The sequence below is a fragment of the Myxine glutinosa genome, chromosome 2 (assembly GCF_964187855.1).
Source record: "Myxine glutinosa chromosome 2, kmMyxGlut1.1, whole genome shotgun sequence".
Lineage (NCBI taxonomy): Eukaryota > Metazoa > Chordata > Myxini > Myxiniformes > Myxinidae > Myxine > Myxine glutinosa.
Window position 1 is genome coordinate 108,892,302 of NC_136262.1, and position 19,150 is coordinate 108,911,451.

Consider the following 19,150-nt stretch of genomic DNA (forward strand, 5'->3'; position numbering starts at 1 on the left):
TTCCACCTCTTCCACATCTTACCCTACCCCTCCTCCCCCCTGTTCTGTATCTGATGCTCCCCCTTCCTCTTCATTAACGGTATGGACCTCAAACATCCGGGGCCTTCGTTCAAACTTAACTGATCTCTCCATACAGGTTGCTTCTGTCAAACCAGACGTGATCTGCTTTACAGAAACTTTCCTCCTTTATGATGTCTCTGATTCCATAGTATCTCTCCCGGGCTACTCCCTCCTCCGGTATGATAGACCTGAGCCTCGTCCTGGAGGCGGGGTTGCTATCTTTATCAAAAACTCTCTTCCTCACTCGCCCTGCACTGCACTCTCTCCACCTCACCCCCAGGAATACCTCTGGCTACGGCTTCCCCTTCGCTCCCACCTCTTGTTCATATGTGTGTTGTACCGTCCACCAAACAGTGATGACTCCATCTACATCTCGCTGTCTGATGATATGGACCAACTTCTATCTACTCATCCCAACTCTCTCTTCCTCATATGTGGTGATTTCAATTGTCACCATGCCAGTTGGCTGGGTGTGGGTACCTCTCTCACCAGCCATGGCTCTTCAGCAAAGGACTTCTGTGACTCACTGGGACTGACACAATCTGTCAATTTCCCGACCCGGATCTCAGTCAACGGAACATCTTCTCTTCTGGACTTGGTTATGACTAACTTCCCTGAAAATGTCTGCTGCTCTTCTTCTGCTCCGATCGGATCATCTGATCATGTCCTTGTTAAAGTGGACATCTCTCTGACCATCCTCAGGGAGCCTGCTCAGCGTCGACGAGTCTGGCATTTCACTCAGGCCAACTGGCACGGTCTTCAAGCAGCCATCAATCATCTGGACTGGTCTCCCATCTCTACCACCTCTGACATCAACTCATCCTGGGAATTCTTCCAAAGTAAATTGCTCTCTCTCATGCACAGATTTATCCCATCTCGTCTTCAGTTGTCATACCCTTCCTCCCGTCCATGGTACACGGAATCTTGTGGTGAGGCTGTTGCCCAGAAACAACTTGCCTTCGTCTCCTGGAAAGCAAATCCAACGGAAGGAAATCTCATTTCCTTTCACAAAGCCCGAAACAAGTGTGTGTCCACCCTCAGGAGAGCCAGGAAACAATATCTCTCCATTCTCAAGACCGAACTCTCTTATCTGTCTCCCTCTTCCAAATCCTGGTGGCGTCTGGTCAAATCCGTTTCTGGTGTTTGTTCCCCCTCCATCCCCTCCCTTACCTCAAACGGCTACACAGCTGACTCCGCACGTGAAAAAGCTGAATGCCTCAACTCTGTGTTTGCCTCTAAATCTTGTGTCCCAAACCCATCCCTCTCTGTACCCACCATACCCAGTCGTACCCTGCTGCTCCTGGACTCCGTGTCCTTTCCTCCTGACAAGGTGGAAAAGTTTCTGTCAACCCTCGACTCTGATTCTGCAACTGGACCCGACAGCATCAGCCCACGGGTCCTAAAATCCTGCTCTGCTGCTCTATCTCACCCTCTCTCTGTTCTCTTCACCCTCTCTTTTGCTCAAGGTCAACTGCCATCTGCTTGGAAATCAGCCAACATCACCGCTTTGCACAAAAAAGGTGCAAAAACAGATCCTAGCAACTACAGACCAATCAGCCTTCTCCCAATTATCAGCAAAGTCATGGAATCCATCATTGCTTCGGATATGAAATCTTTCCTCTTCTCCAATGGCTTGATCTCTGATCATCAATTTGGTTTCAGACCAGGTCACTCTACTCTGGACATGCTGCTTCTGCTGTCTCAACAATGGATGGAGGTCCTCAATGCCAAACAGGAAATTAGAGCTGTCTCCCTCGACATATCACGTGCCTTCGACACGGTCTGGCACCCCGCTCTGCTCACCAAACTCTCCTCCTTTGGTATCCATGGAAATCTCCACGCATGGCTGGCGGACTTCCTCTCTAGTCGTCGTCAACGTGTGGCCCTGAATGGGTTTCTCTCATCTCCTCTTCCTGTTCAGGCTGGAGTTCCCCAAGGCAGTGTTCTGGGCCCCGTGCTTTTTCTGGTCTTCATCAATGATCTCTCTGACTCTCTCGAAAATCCTCTCTATCTCTTTGCTGATGACTCCACTCTCTGCCGCTCCATTCCTCTTCCCTCAGATCGGCAGTCTGCTGCCTCCTCACTCTCTGAAGACCTGGACAAAATCACAGACTGGTCAAACAAGTGGAACATGTCTTTCAATCCTGACAAATCTCACACTCTTACTATGTCTCTCCGAAAAGATCGACTGGACAACCCTCCCATCTACTTTCTCAACAATCCTCTCCAAGAAGTTCTGTCGCTCAAGATTTTGGGTCTCACTATCTGCCATGATCTTTCTTGGGAAAACCACATTTCCAAGCTGGCCTCCAAAGCCAGTCGCTGACTGGGCATCCTCCGTCGTGCGAAGTCCTTCCTCGGCACACCTGAGCTCCTCACCACATACAAGGCTTTCATCCGCAGCTCAATGGAATACTGTTCTCCCCTATGGGCCGGTGCTCCTGCCTCACACCTAGCTCGGCTTCACGCTGTTGAAACCAAAGCTTTCAGAATTATTGGAATCTCCCGCGATGAAGCTATCTCTGAGGGCCTTTCACTCACTCACCGCAGGCAGGTAGGTGGTCTTTCTGTCTTCTACCGACTCCTCTCCGGCCTTGCACCCCCAGCTCTCTCTGTGCTCTGTCCCCCAAATATTCCTACAGGTCGCACAAGATCTGCCAGCAACCCTCTGATGGTTAAACTGCCGAAATCTCGGCTCTCTGCTCACCTTCACTCTTTCATTCCTCTTTTCTCCCGCCTCTGGAACAAACTCCCTCACTCCCTTCAATCCCACTCCTCCCTCCAGGTCTTTAAAACAGCTGTTCACCACCATCTCTTATCTTCCCCCATCCAAAACCTTGATCTTTTCTACCCCCGCTAATTCACCCCAGATCCACCTTGTTTGAAATTCCAACTTCTTTCCTGGAAGTCCTGGCAGTGTCCATATGTTTTATACCTCTCCCACCGCCCCCTTCCCATGCCCCCCCCCCCCCCAAAGCCCTCGCCCTCTCTCAGATCTCTCGATGTCTCCATGTCTCTCGGTCCCTGCTCTCAAATGTTGTGTTTGTGTCCTTCCCCCTCTCTCCCCATCTTGTCTACCGCTCCCGATGTTATATGTTTTATGTGTCGGTTTGTCTTTCTGTGTGATTAATGTTCGCTCTTTCACGAGCCTCGATCTTGTATACAAAAAAAAACAAAAAAACAAACAAAAAAAAAAAACCCTTGTATACCCGACTGTGAAGCCAATCATCAAATGCACCTGTCCGTACATTTTGCCACGCCACCTGTGAGATAATCCTGTTGTTGACTTCTTGCTGCGACAGACAATCAGTGACATGGTTCTTTTAACAAATAAATCACCAAAGTGTAAAAGAAACTCACCAGATTGATATACTGAGTTAAGAAAGTAAACCCAAGTCAAGAAAAAAAAAAAATTCCATATTAAATGCCAAGTCTGTATATATATATACATATACTGTATACAGTACAAGTGTGAGTCTATTGGAATAGGTCTCTACCCACGTTGCACACCTTGATTGGGCAATATTCGCCCATTATTCTGTACAAAACTGTTCAAGATCATTCAAGTTGCTTGGGGAGCGTTGATGAACAGCAATCTTCAAGTCAAGCCACAGATTTTCAATTGAATTTAGGTCGAGGCTCTGACTGGGCCACTCACCGACATTCATCTTTTGTTCCTCAGCCACTACAGTGTAGCTTTCGCTGTGTGCTTTGGGTCGTTGTCATCCTGAAAGGTGAACTTCCACACCAATTTCAGTTTTCTTGAGAGCAGCAGGTTTTCCTCCAGGATTTTTCTGTACTATGCTCCATCCATTTGCCCTTCTATCCTGTTAAGTGCTCCAGTCCCTGCTGATGAGAAACATCCCCATAACTTGATGCTGCCACCACCTTGCTTCACAGTAGGGACTGTGTTCTTTGGGTGATGTGCTGTGTTGTGTTTGCACCAAATGTAACGTTTTGCATTTCGGCCAAAAAGTTCCATCTTGCTTTTTTCAGACCACAAACTTTTTTCCATATGGCTTCAGAATCTCCGGAGTGGTTTTTTGCATACCTCAAACGGGACTCAAGGTAATTGATGAGTAATGCCTTTTTTGAGTAATGGCTTCCTTCTTGTTGACTTACCGTACAGGTCAGACTCGTGGAGTGCTTGGGATATTGTTTGTCACATGCACACAGTGACCAGTCTTTGCCATACAGGTCTGTAGCTCTTTCAAAGTTGCCATTGGCCTCTTCGTGTCCTCTCTGATCAGTCTCCTCCTTGCTTGGTCATACAGTTTGGAGGGACGGCCTGATCCAGGCAGGGTCTTGGTGGTACTATACGTCTTCCACTTCTTAATGATTGGCTTTACTGGGCTCCAAGGGATATTCAAGGCCTATGAAATGTTTTTATACCCATGCCCTGATCTGTGCTTTTCCACAACTTTAGCCTCGAGGTTTTTTGAAAGCTCCTTGGTGCTCATGGTTGAGTCTTTGCTGTGAAATGCACGACCCAGCACAGGAAACCTACAGGAACAGCTGATTTTATTCTGAAAAAATCGGAATCACTACAATTTAACACAGGTGGAGGCCAATTAACTTGATGTATGATTTTGAAGGTGATTGATTACACCTGATATAATTTACAATTGCTATTATCAGGGGGGTGGGGGTGGACACTTATCCAACCAAGATATTGTAGTTTTGTATTTTTAATTAATTTTCTGAAATTAATAGAATTTGTTTCTCACTTGGAAGTTGTGGGTTCTGATGTGTAAATAAAGGTCGAAAAAAGTCTGATTTAATGCAATTTAATTCCAGGCTATAAGGTATCAAAAGGTGAAAATTTTGAAAGGGGGTGTAGACTTTCTTTAGACACAGTACATCACCAGAGCAAAAACATTTTAAAGCCAGTTGAGGCTTAAGCTGACATTGTTCCTGAATGACCTGTTTCTTTCTAATTGTGTGACATTTTCTTTTTACCTCCTGCCCACGGCCATTAACAAACAAATCCTTGTGTGTCATATCGACGACTCCGGGCACCGAGTGGATCGCCACTGGGTCTCCTTCGAACGCTCCGTGTCCTGACATGACCTTCTCCAATTCCAGCTCGCACACCTCGATGGGCACAGCCTCAATCACCAGAGTAGCTTTGCCCCGCTCAGCAGCTGTCTGACCTCGCTCACCGACATAGGTCCGGCCTCGCTCCCAAACGGAGTAGGGTTGCCCGCCTCTCCACACATCAAAAGTCTGGACACCTGACTCGCCAGCTGCGCGTACACTCTACTTGGTATTGTATCACACCCCTTGTCCCAGGTGTGTCCTAGTTGTCCCAGAAGTGTCTGCCTGACCACCGGGTACAGGCACATTTCTGCACGCCTCCCAGGGCATAGACACATGGAAATCGATCATTCTCTGGGCCAGTAAAACTAAATCTCTTTGGACAGCATTGTAAAAGGGCTTCCTTTGATTTATGCCACTGCGCGAACATGTTTCAACAATTTTGAACTCTCGAGGTGCTGCAATATTTCTTGTTTCTTTGGCTAAGGCAATCTCTTTCAATTTATATCCCACAGAATATTGTGCTCCTCGATTCACATTTGCAACACCAAAGCCCAAAGCAAATGCACTAAAAAATATTGCATCTTATAATTATACAGCGTAGATATGGTTTTCATAGAGTCCATGTGCAACTTTGAACTTTTACAATGCTTAATGCAAACATGATAGAAACAAACTGCGAATGGCATATGAAATTAAATTCAACAAGCTTTGTGAATGTCAATGTTGTCATTCATGTTGTTGTTATTGCTGTTGTCAAATGCACAATATCCTCTGGGTTTCTTGATGAGTTTTCGTTTTCTGATGAGGACACTTCTACACCAGTGGTGAAATCTACCACCACAATGACCACATTTGGTTCGCAAACTACGTCCATTAAATCTTTGACACATCATCTTGCACCAGTAACACCAGTCTCCATGCCGCTAGGCTTTGAATGTGTGACGGCTCTTGAATGATTTCTTCCCAAACAAGTAGATCGCTGGAATGGACCAATTGTTTGACCACCTCATTCGCCTTGACCTGTCCCCATATTGGACTACATTTTATGGGGCTTGTTTACCTAAACTTGTTTGCTCATCAAAAACTCATTCTTTGGATAAACTTAGGCTTAAGATCACAAATCCAATGGATTATGAAAGATGGTGGTTATAGTGAAAAAATTTGAACTGTATTGACTATTCGAGGTGAAGCCTTGGGTCTTTTGGCCTGAATAATGTCGCTCGGAAGAGGATGATAAGTCGGCAGAGGTTGATCGGCAGGGCGATGTGGCCTCGCTTGTGTATTACTAGACTAGCAGAGTATATCTAGTTACTTTTTCGTTAGATGCGCCTTTTTTCTCGACGATGTGTCATCCCAACTGCTCCAATAATAAAGGTACTTCTTCTTCTTTTTTTTTAGAAAACGCTGTTAAACAAGTACAACCTGGCTGGATCATTTCAGAACATATGATAATTATTGGTGTGTACACAAGACCTGGTGTTGGTGTGTACACAAGACCCAACCCTGGTGTTGGGCTAGCGGCTAGGGTGCCGGCTTAGGATCCAAGAATCCTGGGTTCGAATCCCGGTCGATTGCTGAACTAACGCCAGGGGGGTTGACTCAGCCTGTTCATCCTTCCGAGGTCGGCTAATTGAGTACCAGTTCACTGGTAATTCCCTGTTTGTCGTTAAAGGCAGCAAAAACGGTTGGCGTCAGGAAGGGCATCCGGCCGTAAAACATTGCTTCAAAAAGGGGACCGAAAAACAACAACAACCACGGTTCCCGAAAAAGGCCAACCCCCGCTTTGCAGGGAAAAATGGCCTCTAACGGTGGTTATTTTTTTTTTTTTTACACAAGAGGTAATATTACTACAACTAGTCAGCCAACACCATAGTAACGCAACTATTGGAGATGCCTCTTCGTCGTGGTTGTACCCCCAAATGCAGGTTGGGGTCCAAATCTTCCCCATTCTTCCCTGCTGCCAGATTTGTCAGGGCAGCGCCGTCATGGTCAGATTGCGCATGAACCGGCCCTTTCCCTCCTCTCTCTTCTCTCTTTCTCTCTCTCTAACTCTGTCGTTGCCCTGACTTTGTGATGGTGGAGGTACACCTTCCTCGATGCAGGGGATCTCTGGGTCACTCCTGGGAGATTGATCATCTGTCTCCGCGCCCCAGGCTTGTTCGAGAGAACTGTCCAGGGCTATACAGCAACAACAACGACATAGTAACACAACTATCGGGGATGCCTCTTTGCGGTGATTGTACCCCTCAATGCAAGTCGGGGCCAAATCTTCCCCATTCTTCCCTGCTGCCAGATTTGTCAGGGCAGCGCCGTCATGGTCAGAGTGCACATGAACCGGCCCTTTCCCTCCTCTCTCTTCTCTCTTTCTCTTTCTCTCTCTCTCTCTCTCTCTCTCTCTCTCTAACTCTGTCGTTGCCCTGACTTTATGTAGGTGGGGGGTACACCATGCTAGATTCAGGGGATCTCTGGATCGCGCCTGTGAGATCAATCAGCTGTCTCCGTGCCATGGGCTTGCACGAGATAACTGTCCGGGGCTATACAACAACACCATAGTAACAGATAAAGCCATCCCAGCTGTCAAGCTCCTCTCCTACATGGCAGTTCGTGCGACATTTAGAAATTACATCTCTTGGCTCTGCCAAAAACGAGTCTGTTATTGCTCAAACAAGAATATATAAACCAATAATTACAGAATATTTTTTATTAAGGTGCGAGCAATTCAAAGAAATTCATACGAATGGATAAAATAACTATAAGCTAAAACACAAGGGTGGAGGTGAGCAATACAAAGAGCAAATTTCTAGAGGGAAGCAGGCTTGATTGAAGATGCACTGTTCATGAGAGGAAGTGTTCAGACCATTAAGTATATTATACCTTTTGTCTTTGGAGTGCAGTGCATCCTCTCTGGAAAAAACGCTCACTTGTGATAATCATGGACTGAGTGCTGGTTCTGTGCAGGGTTAGGCCTGGAATCCAGCATTAAATTCACCTGAAGGAAAGCGGGTTATTTAATGATTGATGAAAAAGCGAATGCGATGGCAATACACAAATGCTCACCACTTCCCCCAGAAGGAATAAAAGGGCAGCTTCTCCAGCCCCAAAGCTTAGCAAGTCCTGTTCGACTCAATTCACTCCGAACATTTGGAAATGCATTGGAGGATTGAACTGTTTATTTGATTGTCACAAATAAACCCACATTTATGGCAACAAATTGGCTTCTCAGGGTTACTATACAATAGTACAATATACATAAAACGTAAACAATTCAGTACAGAGGTTAGCGAATATATCGTTCGCAAAGAAGGAAACTTTGGACGAAGGTTTTTGCCTCTACGTTGTCTCGCATTTCAGTAAACCTCCTCCCGACGTTTAACCCAACGTGTTCGCATTCATCCGGTAGGTATTTACAGTTGGCGTGTGGAGTCAAACATTTGGGATGCAGGATTGCACTCTCATTTGGCACGTTAGCAGGAATACCCTTCCAAATGGAAGTGCAAATGAATAGAATTTGAGATTCAGGTGCATCGCCAATTTACAGCAAACAGTCGAGCTATTGGACAAATGGGCATGTGAAGCTGATGAGTAGATTAATTCTTTTCAAAGCGCGTGAACGAACAGGCCCAAGCGGAACCTCGAGTCCATCTTGCCTCGTAGGAGTCCAACGTCGGTTGCCAATTCATGCATCGATCCTCGATAACCCTTAATGACCGAAGCACTCCTTGGAACGAGGCAGTATAGGGAGGGGCAGGGGAAGGTGGCATCTCCTGTGCGATTTGGCCTTCATAAGGCCCAGTATTTCTCACACGATGCCAGTAATGAACCACGCCTGCTCTGCATTTCCACGCCATCCTCGCATTTTGCGCTCACAGTTGCTGCTCACAATGGGAAGACCATGAATCCGGAGAAGGTGGAATATTTCCAACCACCCATCAGGTTTCCACGCTCCAGTTTTAGATTCACGCGGTCACCCTTCTCCATTAGGAGCAGGACTCCGTTGCTAGCCGCTTCGCGGGTGACATCCTGGTCTCCCGCAAATGCCGAGATGACGGCCCAGCTGTTGAGCATGAGGCTAACCTGGCACGAGAGCGCACGCAACATTTTGGAACATCCTGCATCACATACAGTATATTCTGGCTAACCATTTTCACCAACAAAAACAAGCAAAACACAACGTTGAATTTGAAACTTCCGACCGGGCGGCCACATGGTCTCCTGGTGAATATGCAATTCAATTCAATATTTGAGTTTGGAACAACTGAAATGTCTCGTTTTAATATTCAATTTGAATATTGAATATCTATAAACACTCATTCCAATGCTAAGTTTCACCTGATAGTGTAGAGAGAGGTAGTGCACTTCCCTTTGAGGTGTCTAGTTTGGGTTTGATTGTTCACCCTAGTATAAATTGTCGAATCAATGCTTTGTAGGTGGGGTGTGCCATCCTCAAATAAATGCTAGGCCGAGGATGCATCTGCTCGCATTAGGTCATGGATGGTATGAAGGTCTTTCACGTAGAGTATGCAAGTTGGTGCCCTAATCAAATGACAAATTAATACCCAATTCAGCTCTAGTCGAGAGAGAAGTTGAGCCAGGTAAACTGCTTTTTGAAGACATGGACCAAATCTAGGCTACCTCCTACAGCTGATCCCACAATTAGGCGTGATTATTTGGGGTTCTTAAAGTAATAGTAGTAGTAGTAGTATTAGTAAGTATTCATTCAACGCTTGCTTAAATTAGTGGAGTGGCTTATGGAAATGATCGTGACACGCTGGCCCAAAGCACTAAATTTGGCACAGTTATACTTTAGGACCATACAAAACTTTTGAGAGGGGGCTGCCCGATTTTAGAGGCCCAGGTCAAGGTCAGGTCAAGGTCAAAGGTCAAATTATGTGTTTGTCACGTTTTTGCCATATCCAGCTCATAGCTGTCATAGAAACATTATCTCAGTGTCTAAATAATCATTTTTAAGGACAAGGAATCCATTTGTATTATGGAAAATATCCTCAGGTGCTGCCATATTGTATTTCAAGGTCAGGTGAAGGTCAAAGGTCAAATTATGTGTTGGTCATTTTTGCATCGGTGTTTTTGACGTACATCGATACGCTGAGGGAGGATACTGGATTGGCCAGTACAGAGGAGGTCGCGGCCTGCATGACTTATGCTTCACAATTTCCGCGACAGAGACACAGTCCTGTGCATGGCAGTCCTGCGTTCCTGCACATGCAATTCTTTGAACAAGTGGGTGTCGCCTTACATCCGCACTTGAGTAGTTCTCTACAACTAAGAGCAGCAGCTGACAGGGTTGTCCAGGTTGGACGCCACCCGGTATCTGCTTTGGTCCATCCAAAGCCATCTGGATTTGGTGCAGCTAGGATGGGCTTCAGACTCTCTCTCCAAATGCTGGCTTGGTACAGGCATCGATTTACATGCTGGAGCAGTGCGTTCTGAGTTGGAGGAAGCTTCTCCATCATCTTCACTCTCCTTGGGAATAGCTCCTGTCGAAGGTCATTCACATTGACATGTGGGGTTGTGTTGTCGTACATGATACAGGTAAACCGCTCGATCACATTGAATGCTGGAGATGTAATCACCTGTGGAACAAACGCAGTCAGGGACGTAATGGTGAATCCTTCTGTGGCTGTCGGGTAAGCTTTCCATGCCTTCCAAGCTGACTTTTTGCCTTTACCACTGAATTGGGATGTTACATCAGAGCCAGAGAATGCATGGAAAAACGGCAGAGCACGAGCTTTGTCTTCCCCAAGTTCCTGGCAGATTGAGTTGACATGGTAATAGCGGAAGTGTTTACCAGTACCAAAGCCAACCCATAGTTGCATACCTGGATGGTGCTGCACAAGATCATGAAACACTCCCACCAGAATCACAATCACGTCTGTGTCTACGGTTCTGATGAGAACAGTAGTCGCCTCTTCCCTTAGGGCATCGTTTACATGAAGACATATTCTACTGTCTGCTTCTTCGTGATCACTCTCTCCCATTGTGATGTTAGCCTGATTCGATTGGACTCGTGGACCAGATGTAATGTAAACCTGTTTGGTAAGCGGATAGTCGTGTTTGACTACGTCCTCCGTCAGCAGTGCGAAAAGCTCCTCCTTGTTGGTAGGACCCTGTAGAAAGCCAGCGAAGTTACTTGGTAACTTCGTATTGCGGGATACCTTTCTACGTAATCCTTTCCCTCGTTTCTCTCGAGTTGTGGCTTTGAGGCTGTCGGGTCGGTAAGTGTCCCAAATGATGTCCATCCTGGAACAGCCTTGAAGTTGCCTTTCTATCCAGGGGATGAAGATATTGTCACTGTATTCGCCGAACGCAGAAGTGTTTTCTTGTGGCAGAGCATGTACAATGGCAGCACCATCAACCACTTTGGTGTCAAAATAAGTGGGTGTTTCTGGCTGGACACTTGCATCAATGCAATGCAATAGCTCTGATTTATTGCTTGGTAGTCGGAGTCTCCCATGCAAAGACAGTGCTGGCGGCCATGGGTGGTTTTCATGTTCAAAGAACACCTCCAGTTTGGTATTACGGACTTGGGCAGCGACGAACAGCTGACTGAACAGATTGAAGTCACTCTTTATTTCCTCGAATTGCTTTTTCGCTTTTGATTTCCACCCCCCCCCCCACCCGGTCGGGGACAGCCTGGCGCCGCCACTGCCTATATGGCCGTCACCTGGTGGAACTTCCCATAATAGTAATGGATTCATTGACTAAATATGTTGGTTATGTGACTAAGACCAAGTTTTTTAGGTTATATATAAGCTGGATATTGCAAAAACATGACAGACACATAATTTGACCTTTGACCTTGACCTGACCTTGACCTGGGCCTCTAAAATCGGGCAGCCCCCTCTCAAAAGTTTTGTATGGTCCTAAAGTAGAACTGTGCCAAATTTGGTCCTTTGGGCCAGTGTGTCACGATATCACTTAAATTTGGACTTTAGCCACCCCACTAAATTTGGAGCTTGCAAAACTCCCTTTTCCAGGTTATTGTGATTTTCCCCTCTCCCCCACCTCTTTTCATTTGTTGGATGTCGGTTGGTTTGTTCCTTTTTTGTTTCATTTCCGCTTGCCCCTTTATCTTCTTGCTGTGTTTCATTCAGCTTGTGAGCAGCTTGTTCACCCAATGTGTCCGAAGTCTCCCCCTCCCACTGATATTCTGCTGTTGGTGTTTCTCCTTTTAGATTTTTTCCCTTCCATTCTGCTCTAGCTATTCCATGAGTCTCAATCATGTATACAAAAGGGTCGACAGGATGGCCTACAGCAGTGGTTCCCAAACTTTTTTGTCCATGACCCAAAATTTGAAATCACATCCGCCTTGGTACCTACTTGATACCGGTACCTAAGATAAAACTTGTTGGAGAAAAAGCTTTCAACTTAACCCCCCCCCCGCCCCACCCCCCAAACAAGCGTGCTTTTAAGGGGGGGGGGGGGGGTTCAAGTTTGGGTCGCAAACCCATGGCCTAGGGGTACACACACTCGCTCATAAGCTGTCCAGCCAGGGTTTGAATCCTGACCCAGCTATAGTGTTTCACAGGCAGGGTGATTCAACAATGTGGACGTTAAACGCCGTCTTGTCTGCTGGCATTAGTTGGTGGATGTTAAAGACCCCACGGTGTCCTTCACGAAGAAAGTGGCAAAGCTATTGCCGGCACCATGGACAAATTACAAATTCCTGCCATAACCAGTAGAGGGCATTACATCAGCGGCACAGCACCACAGCCAATGATGCTACCCCGCAACCCTGCTTTGCGTACGAACAAAGAAATGTAGAAAAAAAATGAAAAGAGAAAAAGAAAAACCCAACAGAAATATATTCAAAGGTTGTCCAGACTGAAGCTACTTGTAAAAATGCTAGCAGGTGAAATGTGCATTTAAATGTCGGGGCACCAGCTGAAGTGCCCGTCTATGCCAGGTCGCCGTAAATACCATAAATATCTGTTTCAGCTCATCTACCATATTAAACACAATGTCAGTTTGTTTGTTTGTACAAGTGTCTGTCCCCTTCATAAGGGTAGGTTTTAAAGGCCAATCTTTGAACACTAATTTGTGCTCACTACAGTCTATTTTTGAGGATAAAACAAACTCGAAAAACATTTTCCATAAAATAATAATTATTTATCTTCTATTGGAATTGTAGATAGTGGCTTGAAAACCAAGCCTCAAGGGCGGTGTACCGAAGCGGTTTTTAAAATAACAATAAATACAAGGCTCAGGGAGGTGAAATTTGCTGAACGCAATGTGCAATGCGCAACAAAGTAAAACGAGTGTTCATTTACATCCTTAATATTTCTGATAAATAAAGAAGTATATATAAACACACCTGACACTAGGCCAAGGCTTCAGATTTTGGCACGTTCAGGCGGCTGCACCGTCGAATAAAGTGTTCAAACCCGTTATTTTTGATGGACCTTTTACTAGTATAACCATACTCTGTGATGGTTCCATTATTTAATTAGTTTCAAAATTAATTATTTCGTGTGCACATATATCATTACAATTTAATTCTAGCTTAAGTTTCCCAAAAAGGTGATGCACTCATTTCAATTTATGAAAAATGGAATCCCTGGAGTTTCAGCTACATACATACATACATACATTATAGTATTAGGATTATTGAAATGCACTTACTGTTACAAATACTACTGCGTCGACAGCAATAACCCATTGAAAACTATTGTCACAGTGTGAAAGTTGGAGTACCGTGTAGTTGATCACAGCCGCATCCTTCCGGTCAACACAACATCCTCACCTGGATCGTTTGCCTGTTGTACACCTTGACCACGTGGAAGCTGAAGCTGTAGATGCCTTTCCGAGGAGCAATGAACGTACTTGTTTCCACGTCAAAGTTGTTTCCAATGTTAACGAGCAACTGTACAAAGCATCAAATTTAGGGTTATCCTGCTTTGTATGTTTAACATTAAACTTAAACCAAGCAAATATTCAATTACATTGCAATGGAAACACGTGATGTAAACCAATCGCCCACGTGGAAAACTTTTCACTGCCAATTGGATCATGTTTGCAATTAGCTTGATGCTCCATTTATTTGCGTTCGTTGTTGGCTTTTGAAAAACGATGGCTCAGCAACTTCAATGTCGGATGTTCTGTCCATCAGGATTCTAATCTATACCCTACTAACAACCAGCAAGGACTCCATGGTTAATTATCATTTCTCTTGTCAAATTTAATTCATCAACCTCATATCCCAGCTCCTACATGCTCTCACCCTAACCTAACCCGAACCCTCACCACCACAATCAACAAAACTTTACTTGTAAGCATTACGCGGTTGTTCCACCACAACTGGAGAAAACGATCCACACTTCATATTATGATAACATAGTAAATTACTGTAGTTGGACACATTTTGTATGTTTTTTTGCATTGCTCAAATCTAATTTGTATCTTACACAAGGGTAGACCGAAACAAAAGGAACATCAAGAGTTGTGCAGCTCCAAGGAAAATGTTTCCCATTTCATGAGAGGTCAGCTATTTTATAAAGAGTTCTGATGTTCGATTACCCTATCTGCCACACACATGGGGTCTTTTGTGTGTGTGTGTGTGTGTGTGTGTGTGTGTGTGTGTGTGTGTGTGTGTGTGTGTGTGTGTGTGTGTGTGTGTGTGTGTGACAACTGCTTTATCATTGGAGCTTTTGTCATCGAATTTTCAAAAAAACCTTCATTACGAGAATATGGAGAACACTAATTAATAATTGGGTCAAAATGTCAGAGGGCAAAGTCACAGGATGTACAAATAACATGTATTAGCCCGACCGCCACATAGTGCAGGTTTTGTAATCGCTTCTGTGTTTCTTTATTTGAGTTTTTGTCATCAAATTCTCAACAAACCTCTATTATGAGAATATGGAGAACACTAATTAAAAATTGGGGCAAAATGTCAAAGGGCAAAGTCATAGTAACTGCATAAATATGCATTATTAACCTGTCCACCACATAGTGTGGGTTTTGTAATCGCTTCTGTGTTTCTGTATTTACCATTTGAGCTTTTGTCATAAAATTTTCAACAAACCCCTATTATTAGAATTTGGAGAACAATAATTAAAAATTGGGGCAAAATGTCAGAGGGCAAAGTCACTGTAAGTACAAATAACCCATATTAGCCCGGCTGCCACACAGTGCAGGTTTTGTAATCGCTTCTGTATTTCTTTCTTTTCTTTATTTGAGTTTTTGTAATCAAATGTTCAACAAACCCCTATTATGAGAATATGGAGAACGCTAATTAAAAATTGGGGCAAAATGTCAGAGGGCAAAGTCACTGTAAATACAAATAACCCATATTAGCCCGGCTGCCACACAGTGCAGGTTTTGTAATCGCTTGTGTTTCTTTATTTGAGTTTTTGTAATCAAATGTTCAACAAACCCCTATTATGAGAATATGGAGAACGCTAATTAAAAATTGGGGCAAAATGTCAGAGGGCAAAGTCACTGTAAGTACAAATAACCCATATTAGCCCGGCTGCCACATAGTGAGGTTTTGTAATCGCTTCTGTGTTTCTTTATTTTCTTTATTTGAGTTTTTGTAATCAAATTTTCAACAAACCCCTATTATGAGAATATGGAGAACGCTAATTAAAAATTGGGGCAAAATGTCAGAGGGCAAAGTCACTGTAAGTACAAATAACCCATATTAGCCCAATTGCCACATAGTGCAGGTTTTGTAATCGCTTCTGTGTTTCTTTATTTTCTTTATTTGAGTTTTTGTAATGAAATTTTCAACAAACCCCTATTATGAGAATATGGAGAACGCTAATTAAAAATTGGGGCAAAATGTCAGAGGGCAAAGTCACTGTAAGTACAAATAACCCATATTAGCCCGGCTGCCACATAGTGCAGGTTTTGTAATCGCTTCTGTGTTTCTTTATTTTCTTTATTTGAGTTTTTGTAATCAAATTTTCAACAAACCCCTATTATGAGAATATGGAGAACGCTAATTAAAAATTGGGGCAAAATGTCAGAGGGCAAAGTCACTGTAAGTACAAATAACCCATATTAGCCCGGCTGCCACATAGTGCAGGTTTTGTAATCGCTTCTGTGTTTCTTTATTTTCTTTATTTGAGTTTTTGTAATCAAATTTTCAACAAACCCCTATTATGAGAATATGGAGAACGCTAATTAAAAATTGGGGCAAAATGTCAGAGGGCAAAGTCACTGTAAATACAAATAACCCATATTAGCCCAATTGCCACATAGTGCAGGTTTTGTAATCGCTTCTGTGTTTCTTTATTTTCTTTATTTGAGTTTTTGTAATCAAATTTTCAACAAACCCCTATTATGAGAATATGGAGAACGCTAATTAAAAATTGGGGCAAAATGTCAAAGGGCAAATTCACTGTAAATACAAATAACCCATATTAGCCCAATTGCCACATAGTGCAGGTTTTGTAATCGCTTCTGTGTTTCTTTATTTTATTTATTTGAGCTTTTCTCATCAAATTTTCAACAAACCTCAATTTATCTATTTTGAGAATATGGAGAACACCATCTAATAAATTTCACTTTTTTTTTTTGAGCTCTTGTTTTCTTCAAGTTAAGTTCGAGTACAAAGGCAGACGAGCGTTACATTCTGAGATGTTTTCCTATTGTTTTTTTTTTGGAAATAACGAGCTGCTTGTTGGAAGCATCAAGGTCTCTTTTATAGTTCAAGTCGTTCGATGAACCACGGCGATACCTTACCTGGTCGAAATATATGATCATCGAGCGGTTGCTCATCTCAGAAGGCTCGTGGTTCGTCGAGCGGACCACAGAGAAAGCCACCTTGGCAGTGCCGGATCGCACGGAAAATCCGAGCGACGAGGAGCTTCCAGCGGCACTCGAATCCACCGTCGGGTTGGAGTCGCACACGACCAGGCACTTGCCTTCCAAAACGATGGGCTCCGTCTCATTCTGCGCACCACCTGGACCGGTGTTCAGCAGTAGGGTCAGGCCGATCACCACCACCACAGGTATCGGACGCGCTCGAGTCATGCTGGACTTGCGTTCGGGAGTTGCGCAGGTGTCTCCGCCAGGTGGGGACGTGCGGACTGTTTCTTGGGTCCGGTAAGGATTGGAGAGGGAAAGAGGGGCGGAGGTGGCAAAGAAAAGAGCAAAACATGTACTTGTAGTAAAAAAAGAAAAAGTCGGTTTTGCGATCTACAAGAGGACATGGGTTGGTTGTTATGATGATTAGGACAAGAAATGCGTAAAATTTGCCATTTAACTTCGAGCAACTTGATTCGTGGAAGTTGTGCCAGCGAACCGATCGGGCTCACCTGGTAGGCGCAGGTGTAAGTCGATCGGCATCACTTAGTAAGCCCGATAGGCCAGGCCTCGTGACGACGCCGATCGCGCATTCGGAGGATCCTCGAGAGTGTCGGAGCCGTCGCGACGCGTCGCACGCAACCGGGCGGAGGCGCAACTGACCGTACGGTGTGCGCTCGGCGTGGGCAGCCAATCACACCGCGCGGTGACGTCATCAGCAAGAGCATGACTAATCGCGTTTGGACAAATTTCGTAGGAACATCTCCCGGGACGTGTTGCCGAGGGCCGGGCGGTTTGCGGATGCCTCGCCCTATATCGACTCGTCATGACGCCTGCGGAGGTTTTGGCGCGATTGAGACGAATGGAATAATCGCCGCCATTGACGTTCCCTCGTGTAACCGCAGCGCGGGAGTTATTCCTCGGTTTTGGACGATTAAGCCACGATGTTCCAACGTCAATGGACGCGCAATTTCCACCTGTGTTTGCTCTGATTACGGGCTCCTTATACTCCGGTATGCAAAGCAACGAATATACTTTTGCAGCGAAGTCATTCCAGACAGGTGAGACGGAGTCTTTATTCGGATTCGTAATTGAACTCATATAATTAATAAAAACAGCACAACATTCTTCTTGGAACATGGAAAGAACCCAGCGAAAAATATGGATCCCACATTAAATTGCACAACGGTTCAATTGCCACTTGCTTCAACTTCAGAGAATATGGTGTATATACAGGTAACCAGTTTAATATACAGGTAACTAACACCACGCCAGGTTGAACAGTTTACGTTTTGTATCCCACTGATTGGCCGGATCTGGATTCGGACCTGAACCAAAATTTAACCGGCTTGGTCTTGTTTCCCACCCAACTCATCCATCAACTTTTGTCATAACTCATCCATAACTTTTTGAAATATCATGATATATATCGTTTTTGGTCCCATCTGTCAATTAGTCAGGTTCACTATGTTTTTTCGTTCAAAATCATGGTAGATTAGCAAACCTATACATTTTTGGAAACGTTATTACATGGAAAATCTGAAAATCAATGTTTACATTTGCCAATTCCGACCAATTCGATTCGAAAATTCGACCAATTCCATTCGACCAATTCGACCAATCGACCAATTCCATTCGACCAATTCGACCAATCGCTTCGATCGACCATTCGACCAATTCGATCGATTCGATTCGATTCGATTCATCGAATTCGATTCGATCGACCATTCGATCGATTCGATTCGATTCGATTCATCGAATTCGATTCGATCGACCATTCGACCAATTCGATCGATTCGATTCGATTCGATTCATCGAATTCGATTCGATCGACCATTCGACCAATTCGATTTGCCAATCAATTTGACCGACCTTTGCTTGTGTGGAACGGACTGTGAAAACGATGCGGACTATATTGTCGGATACGACACACAGGACAGTGATGACGAACTCTAAATGGCATATTCTGTAATCGTGTATGTTTGATGCCATTGACTGCCTGTGTATATTTTGTCATTGACTGCCTGTGTAGATGTGAAGTTATACTGACTGCATGTGTATATATGATTTTGTTGACTGCCTGTGTATGTTTGGTGATATGAATTATTGTGACACATTTTGATGTTATTAACTGCCTGTACAAAATGATAACATGTATTTGATTATGCAACTTATCGCGAATATAAAGACAGTATTTTGCAATTCAAAACCTTTGATTCGTGTCTTACCATTCCCCATAGCACTAATTTGATACTTTCATTGGATTCCTTGTCCCTGAAAA

General features: G+C 44.3%; 1 protein-coding gene across 2 annotated transcripts; it reads right to left on the reverse strand.

Moving 5' to 3' along the window:
* Window positions 1-7,816: 7,816 nt before the first annotated feature.
* Window positions 7,817-17,544, reverse strand: LOC137422586 (cerebellin-1-like). Of its 2 annotated transcripts, none has more exons than XM_068109310.2 (4): window positions 17,382-17,544; window positions 16,807-17,153; window positions 13,862-13,981; window positions 7,817-9,174 (listed from the first exon to the last, which is right to left on the reverse strand). In XM_068109310.2, exons 1-4 carry the CDS (start codon window positions 17,410-17,412, stop codon window positions 8,977-8,979), a joined length of 696 nt encoding a protein of 231 aa, XP_067965411.2. In that variant the 5' UTR covers window positions 17,413-17,544; the 3' UTR covers window positions 7,817-8,976. The 2 variants fall into 2 exon arrangements, with proteins under 2 accessions (XP_067965411.2, XP_067965410.2); XM_068109309.2 differs by having other exon boundaries at window positions 16,807-17,159.
* Window positions 17,545-19,150: the final 1,606 nt, after the last annotated feature.

What these genes read in the sequence shown, in the direction of transcription:
- LOC137422586 (XM_068109309.2), bottom strand. Translation starts at nt 17,412, where the DNA reads ATGCCGATCGACTTACACCTGCGCCTACCAG. An exon ending in CTTACACCTGCGCCTACCAG is followed by an intron (nt 17,160 to 17,381) that starts GTGAGCCCGATC and finishes ACCGGACCCAAG; the next exon opens with AAACAGTCCGCACGTCCCCA. An exon ending in ACAACAGGCAAACGATCCAG is followed by an intron (nt 9,175 to 13,861) that starts GTGAGGATGTTG and finishes CTCTCGTGCCAG; the next exon opens with GTTAGCCTCATGCTCAACAG.